The following is an 8,407-nucleotide window of genomic DNA, read 5'->3' on the forward strand; positions in this document are numbered from 1 at the left end:
GCAACCCAAACAAAACTAGAAATTTTAAAATATAATAAGTGAAATTAAAACTTTAGAGGGATAGACAGCAAATTAGGCAACTAGAAGAAAAAAAGTAGTAAACTGTAAGATGGACTTAAATAAGCCACAATGCAGCACAGAAAAAAGATACGTATTAAACAGTCATTTTGAGATATTAAAAGAATGGGGAGAAGCAATATTCCAAGAGCTAAAGGCTTGGCTACAAATTTTCCAAAACTACTCCAGCTTTAGGAACCCCATCCAGGAGAGATGAATAGAAGGAAATGTCTGTATAGACAAACAGCAAAACACTGCAAAGAAGAGAAGCAGCCAGAGAAAAGGCAGATTCCTTACAAATAGCAGTGAGACGAATGACAGGCGTCTGTTGCAGGCTGGTCTCCCAGAATGGAAGCTGGCCACCCACAAAGCTCCAGAGACCTGCCCTGACCTGTGTTAAAGGCAACAGTCTGGGTCAACAAGACTGAACCCCTGGGACTTCCTGGGTGGCACAGTGGATAAGACTCCGTGCTCCCAAGGCAGGGGGCCCAGGTTCGATCCTTGGTCAGGGAACTAGATCCCACATGCGTGCTGCAACTAAGGAGCCCGCCTGCCGCAGCTGAGACCCAGCACAACCAAATAAATAAATAAACGCATAAATATTAAAAAACAAAACAACAAGGTTGGACCCCAGTACCTTAATCATGCCAGAGGAAGCGTTGGCAGCTCCCTAACCATGAACACAGACGTGAACCTACCCGACCATATTATGCAGACCCAAGTGCAATACTTAGACAGCCCCCAGTCAAGCCAGGGAAGGGACCAGGCCAACCCACAGCCACAAATGTCGCACTGGGCCTGGCGAGCAAGGTTCCATCATAGCGTAACTCCGCTGTGTCCCAGCCCTGGGTCACCCCATGGGGTCCAGGCTTCTGCTGGAGTCTGCAGCCTGACCCTGCCAGGGAGCTAAGAGCCACACCAGGAGGGCACGGCGCATCTGTCACTGACCTCCCTTCTCCTGTGCTGAGTCTCCCCCACCAGTGCTGCCCCAGCAAAAGCCTGACGCATATTCCTGGCCATTTGCCTTCCTTTGCAGAATCTTCAAAAGGCTGAGAGAAGTATACATCCAGCAAAACTGATTTTCAAAACAAGGGCAATATAGGGACATGTTCAGACAGACAAAAACAAACATAGTTTACTATCATCAGACCCTCATCAGGGGAACTTCTAAAGGACATTCTTCAGGAAAGAGAAAATTCTGTAGGGAAGATATTATATGCAAGAAGGAATGCCAAGACAATGGTAAATAGGCATGTAAACTATACAAGCATTAACTAAATAATTATAATGTCTAATTTGTAGGCTTAAAATATATTGAAAATACTGGACAATGACAGACTATAATTTTTTTTTTTTTTTTTTTTCCTGGTACGCAGGCCTCTCACTGTTGTGGCCTCTCCCATTGCGGAGCACAGGCTCCGGACGCGCAGACTCAGCGGCCATGGCTCACGGGCCCAGCCGCTCCGCGGCACGTGGGATCTTCCCGGACCGGGGCACGAACCCGCGTCCCCTGCATTGGCAGGCGGACTCTCAACCACTGTGCCACCAGGGAAGCCCCAGACTATAATTTAAGATGGGCCAACAGGAATTAAGTGTTCCAAGGTCCCAATATTGTTAGGAAGGAGGGTAAAGAGAACGATTAGCCTCAGACCTTAAGTTAAATATAAATGTTAAAATTTCGAGGGTTAAAAAAAAAAAAAAAAATTTCGAGGGTTAGCACTAGAGAAACAGAAACAATATGTAACTCCCACACTCTTCAGGACAAATGAAAGGGAACAAGGGGATCTTAGTTAATCCAAACCAAGGAAAAATAAGAAAAAATTAAAGAACAAAATAAAAAAGTAAAAATGATTCCAAATAAATTGGTAATATTAACAAATGTAAATGGACTAATCTGTCAAGACAAGAAGTATCAGAACAAATTAATAAAAAGTTCAACTACAAACTATTTATAAGAAATAAGCCTAAAATCTAAGGACAAGAAAAGTTGGAAGTAAAGAATGAAAAATTATATATAATGCAAATAACCAAAAGAAAACTAATATAGTTATATTAATATCAGACAAAATAGAAAAAGAATCATTACTAGGAATAAGGAGGTCATTATCCATTGATGAAAGATTCAATCTGCTAAGAAGACATCAATTCTAAGTTTAAATAGACTTAATAACATACCCTGAAAATAGTTATAGCAGAAATTGATAGAAATACAAGGTGAAGTTAGCATCATGAACCCTCTCTCAATCAGAAAAAATTCATTCAAGATCTAAATAACTAACAAGCTTAACGTAATAGATATTATTAATATACATCTATTTTCCACCTCACATCAAACATTTGTGAAGATTGACTACATACTAAGTCATAATACAAAACTTCAAAGTATTAGTATTATACAGACCCCATTCACTGAACACACGTTAAAAAATTAAAAAAACAAAAAGATAACTTGCAAAATCCATGAGTTGGAAATGTTAAATATCTGATGAGAAAAAGACGAAATCACAGTGGCATTTAGGAAAAAACCCAGCGATGAATTCCTTAAATGCCCATTTTATATCACATTTGAAAAACCATACAGCCAACACACTCAGAATCCATTTATGGGAGATTCTGGTGTCTTCTTAAATGGTAGCCATTTTGGAAGATGCTAATTTGAGACAGTAATAAGGGAATAAGATGATAGGCTAGTAACGCATTTTGGGTAAAGCCAGTATAAATTCTAAGTTAATCAAAAAATTAGCAACACTTATTTCCACTTTCACTGTTTTTTTTGTTATGTAAGAAAAGTAACTATGATGTAAAGAAATAGGATTTATGTCGATTTCTCTCAGCCCATCAGCAGTCCTGACTAACTGAGCGCTGATTCTGCAGTTTACCTCCATTTTCGACACCTGGCAAATCCCAGAGAGGTATTCAAGGAATAGGATGACCAGTCTTAAAAACGAAAGATTAAACCAGAGTCTAGCAAATCACTTTGCCACCTCAGCAAGTATTTTCAGTGTAACAAACACAGAATCAATTGACAAAATAAACCTATTAAGTAAAAGACATTTAATATCAGCCAAGAAATTTAATATCAGCATAAGCAAGAGAATTATCCACACATGGCATGTCTGAAGCGAAGAGGAAGTCTAAGGAATGCCTGTAGAACGATTAATGCAATATGTGAGCCCAATACAGAACTCATAATCATCATGTTTTATCCTGGAATGACAACTTACAAGCCACAGCTAAGCAATTTGTTCTGTGACACTTAGAGAGAAAACGGACTCTCTTCCAGTGGGGACATGCCTCAACTATCTCAATTTCTATATCATCCAAAACGAAAACAGCTGTGGTTCCCCCACACCACTCCTAGATGTGAACGTAACAATATACAATTAGCTTACTCCTAAATCTTGAAATAGAAATATCTTAAGTAGCAGCTGTTTGTAGAATACCTTCGTATGCTAGCCCACTGTACACATCTGCTTTTCCCGACAATTCCAAGGGAAGCGATGTGAATTGTCTTTTTAGATTTGTTTGCATTTATCTTAACACCTGCAATGGACATTTTAGAACACCAGTAAGATCAACATGGCTCCTTCCCACTAAGTCTTAAGCGGGATAACACCGTACTTAATCTGAATAGCCGGTACCTCTTGTTTTCTAATACTGAAAACTACCCAGAGCATTTCTTTACAGCATCACCAATAAATGATACCACTGTATAGTCGTTTAAATCAGAAACCTGAGAGTAGGACTGCTAGGTTTAGCAAGTAAAAATACAGGACACCTAGTTAAATTGGAATTTCAGATAAATTACAAACATTTTTTAGTATAAGTACGTACCAAATATCACATGGGACATACTTATATAAAAGGTTACTCACTGTTCATCTGAAATTCAAGTTTAACTGGGCATCCTGTATTTTATCTGAGACCTCTAAGCTGGTATTCTTCCTCTATTACCTTCTACATGCAGTCCACTCCGCCAAGACCTATCAGTGCTACTTCCTAAAAACATCTAAAATCCATCCACATGGGCTTCCCTGGTGGCGCAGTGGTTAAGAATCCGCCTGCCGATGCAGGGGACACGGTTCGAGCCCCGGTCCAGGAAGATCCCACATGCCGCGGAGCAACTAAGCCCGTGCGCCACCACTACGGAGCCTGCGCTCTAGAGCCCACGTGCCACAACTACTGAGCCCATGTGCTACACCTACTGAAGCCCGCGCGCCTGGAGCCCGTGCTCTGCAACGAGAAGCCACCGCAATGAGAAGCCCGCACACCGCAACAAAGAGTAGCCCCCGCTCGCCACAACTAGAGAAAGCCCGTGTGCAGCAACGAAGACCCAACACAGCCAAAAATAAATAAATAAAAAATAAAAATCCATCCATTTTTCTCCATTTCTTCTGCCACCACCTTGGTCTAAGCCACCAATCTAAGAATCTCCCAACAGCCTCTCTGCTTCTACTTTTGTAGAAATATCACTTATTCTAAATATATCAGCATTTATTTCTCTTAGTGTGAAGCTGATGCTAACTTCAAGCTTCTCCTTTCTGGATCATTATTGGGTAGCAGTAGAAATCTCAAATCACTAAAGCAGCGTGACAGGGACCAATGAAACTGCAACTCTGAAGAGGTGAGGCTTTCATGGTGACCTCTGAAACAGTTCCAAGGAAAGTAACAGTTCTCTTGGGTATGCCGGAGTCAATGACCTGTCAATCATTTTGCTAAATGGTGTTTATTGCCACAAAGAGATAAGCTAGGGGAAAAAACCTGTGCAGCCAAGGTAAATTTGGGGCTCAATAAAGTTGGTTTAAAATACTCATCTTGGGACTTCCCTGGTGGTCCAGTGGTTAAGAATCCATCTTGCAATGCAGGGTACGTGGGTTCGATCCTTGGTCAGAGAACTAAGATCCCACATGCCACAGCACTACTGAGGCCTTGCACTACAACAAGAGAGCCCATGCGCCTTAACTACAGAGCTCATGCGCTCCGGAGCCCACACGCCACAACTAGAGAGAAGCCCGCGCGCGCTGCAACAAAGAACCCACTGCAACGAAAGATCCCATGTGCTGCAACTAAGACCCAATGCAGCAAAACAAAAAAACAAAAAAAAACCCACCAAATAAATATTTTAAAATAAAATAAAATACTCGTCTTTCAGAGAGAATTCTAAGATTTAGAAAGAGACTGCTTGATTGTGAGACATATTCCTGTCATTTAAACTGCTATTCTAGGGACACCATCCTGGTTAGTGTACCCATCAACCCAAGGTTGCAAAGCCACGGGGCAGGGCATTAGAGAATTTGGGCAGTCAGGAAGTAGGATTCAAATAAAAATATGTAGCACTGACTTTTTCCAATTACCGATGCTTAAGAACAGTTGCTGCCTCCTGACTGATGAATAATTATTTTGTTGTGAGAGCTACAGTCATCCCTAAGGGCTACTAGCCTGTCACGCTGCCCGATCAATGGATACCAACAAAGCAGCTTATACACAGAAATGCCAGGGTGGACTTTAAGATTGCTGTGACGCTGCAGAGCTGCACAAGCTAACCCAATTAAACACAAATTACTGTCGCAGAAATAACTGGCAGGTCTAAAGAAAGCAGGATTCCCTATATACCAAAGAAGCCATAGAATTGTTACAAATGACTCCTAGATCATAGAACATGATGGCAACTCAAGTGTTTCAAAGTTCTTACAATGTAAATGTGAACATTCATCTATTTAATACAGAATACCAAGTCTTAATGTTGTTGGTACTGAACAAAGAAACTATTCACGCTCTCTCCACATGAAACAAGCATTACAGACAAAGTCCCAAAAGCCTCTTACAAGAGTGAGTTACTTCATTCAGGATCCAGTTATCACTACTCAATAAACAAGCCTGTCTGTGGATAAAGCCTAATCACGCTACCAAAATCGTTCTTGGAAGCCCTATCCAAGATACGTTTTTTTGGTATATCTTCTTCTCTACAGTGGAAAATGAAATTCCAGGCTATGGATATCCTGGCAGAGGCCAACATTAGAGATGAGAAAAGGGTATGAATGTTTGCACCGGGGTCCAGTCAATCCCCATACAAAGAAGTGTGGGCGCTGCAAGATCGCACAAGCCTTAAAGTCTGCACTTGTTATCTCATGTACAATCTGCTTCGTTGGTCCCCACTGATCACACAACACCAGGGCAGGCTAGCAGCACTCCGAGATAACTGGCTCCCACATCCAAAACACTCTGTGTAAAATGACTCATTCCCAGCTCCTTTTGGCACCTGGGACCACAGACCCAAGGACCAGCAAGCTGTCTCACTAGAAATGCACTGGAAGTCTACTTAGAAGAAGTGAGCTTTCTCATAAGGGACTTCTTCCCTTGGAGGCTGAGGATCAGAAACTCTTGAACCATAACTGCTTCGAGGCCATTTCAGCCTTTGCTCGTGGGACCCCAAATCCTCACCGGGATGCCGGTGATCCTGACTGTCGTGCCTCAGCGCTCAGGAGTTCAGAGCCTTCACATGCGCTTACAATAAGGTCCACTGCTCGGCAGACAACGTCTGGCGGGCTGGACCCGGGCTTTTCTCAGAATCAGGCCTCCCTCAGAGGCTGTCTCCCAGCCCAGGAGGGCAGGGATCTGCCCAGGCATTTGCTTGAGGGCTCAAGTCCGCGGTAACAAGGCGCGGTGATGGGGGGCACCTGCGTCTACCCCGCAGGCGGGGGGTCCCCGAGCCGCGCGGTGCCGCCCAAGAGTACAAGCCGGCGACAGGGGGCCGAGCGCTGGGACCCGACGCCTGGGGCCTGGGGGGTGGGCGTCGGGGGTCCGCCGAGCCCACTTACACCCCACGCCCCCATCCACCCCCGCGCGGCCCCTTCCGGGTGAGCCGCGCCGCGGCGGTGGGACCCGCGTGGCCGGCCGGGCTCCGCCTGCGCTCGGCTCCGCCGCGGGATGGGCCCCGGTCCGGCTCCCGCTGCTGCCCCCGCGGCCTCGGGCCCCCAGCGGGCCCGGCCTCCGCCCGCGGCTCGGCTCTTCCCCGGGGCCGGGCGCTCACCTCTCCTTGGAGTAGAGCTGCAGCTGCTGCTCGCGCCGCTTCTTCCGGATAAACGCCATGGAGGGAGGGAGGAAGGGCGGCGCGGGCGGGCGGGGCGCGCGCGGCTCCGGCTCCGGCTCGGACTCCTCCGCCGCTCCGCTGCGCCGCCGGCCGAGGAGGTCGGGGAGCCGCGGAGGCGGGCCCGGCAGCCGGCCTGCGAGGCCCGGCCGGGAGAGCACGCCTGCGGCCTGGCGTCCCGAGCGGCGGCGCTGGCGTCCCGGAGCCCACGCTGCGCCCGGCGTCCGGCAGCGCTCACCGCCGCATCCTCTCGGCGTGGGGACTCGGGGCGCCGTGACTCAGGCCGGAGGAGGGGCGCGCAGTCACCCGAGGCGCCCCGAGCTCAGCCGCCGGGTGCCCGGGACACAGAGGCCGGCCTAGGGTCTCTCCTTAGACCCCAAACGTCCGTTGCTTCACCAGCTACCCCGCAGCTCCGTTTCGCTACTTTACGCTTGAAGACGGAAGACAGCCCGTGATCTCTGCCAATTTGTTGGCCACAGGGGTTCCGAATAACATTTGGGCCTTTTATCTCTTGGTAATTGAAATAATTAGTCACATGACTTTCTCTTTTTCTTAACAGCTTTATATAACTCACATGCCAAATAATTCAGCTGTTTATAGTGTAGCATTCAATGGTGTTTAGTATATTCACAGATATGTCCAATTATCATTAGAGTTGAAACTAAGCAGGACCCGCGGGGCTGGAGGATCCTGGGTACCAGAGCCTTGTCGTGCTCCTTGTTCTTTGTTTGAAGAAAAAGGCTTTGGTCTCCTAGGCCTTCCCTGCGTTGCAAAGGGCAGATTCAAACAGCTACTAATCAGGGAAGTGAGGGATGGCAGAAACAAAGGAATAGCAGTCAAACAATAGCGCTTCTACAAAGCAAAGCCCTAGTTCCTCCTCAAGGGAAACACATAAGCTAGCTCTGAGCTCAGAATCCTGTAGGAACTAAGGCCCCCAACCAGGTGGAGGATGGTAACTTCAGGCTGAGCCCAGGGTTCCTGGAGCTCCGCCCTGTGACCTCCACCAACCAATCAGATAAGTCACACACCCTTCGTCGCTCACCCCAAATTTCGCCTATAAAAACCCTTCCCTGAAAACCACCCAGGGAGTTCAGGTCGTTTGAGCATGGGCCATCGGTTCTTCTCGGCTGGCCCCTGCAGTTAGCCTTTCTCTGCCCCAGACTCTGACGTTTTCAGTTTGCGCGGCCTTACGGTGCGTCAGGCCCGCGAACTTGGGTTTGTCAGCACAGTTTTGGAACATTTGCACCACCTGAAGAAACCCAC

General features: G+C 46.5%; 1 protein-coding gene across 6 annotated transcripts in view; it reads right to left on the bottom strand.

Moving 5' to 3' along the window:
* NSMAF (neutral sphingomyelinase activation associated factor) overlaps positions 1–7,607 on the bottom strand; it is a 62,633-nt gene extending 55,026 nt beyond the window's left edge. For 2 of the 6 annotated variants that reach the window (XR_012327157.1, XM_073794413.1), the window contains exon 1: positions 7,088–7,597. Coding sequence is in view for 4 of the 6 variants with exons in the window: in XM_073794413.1 (XP_073650514.1) it covers positions 7,088–7,146 (59 nt within the window). In the remaining 2 variants the exon portion in view is untranslated. Of the gene's footprint in view, positions 1–7,087 lie in introns of all 6 variants that reach the window. The other 4 variants (XR_002174396.3, XM_019925290.3, XM_019925293.3 and 1 more) reach the window with 4 other exon arrangements.
* Positions 7,608–8,407: the final 800 nt, after the last annotated feature.

This window comes from Tursiops truncatus, chromosome 17, assembly GCF_011762595.2.
Source record: "Tursiops truncatus isolate mTurTru1 chromosome 17, mTurTru1.mat.Y, whole genome shotgun sequence".
Classification (NCBI taxonomy): domain Eukaryota; kingdom Metazoa; phylum Chordata; class Mammalia; order Artiodactyla; family Delphinidae; genus Tursiops; species Tursiops truncatus.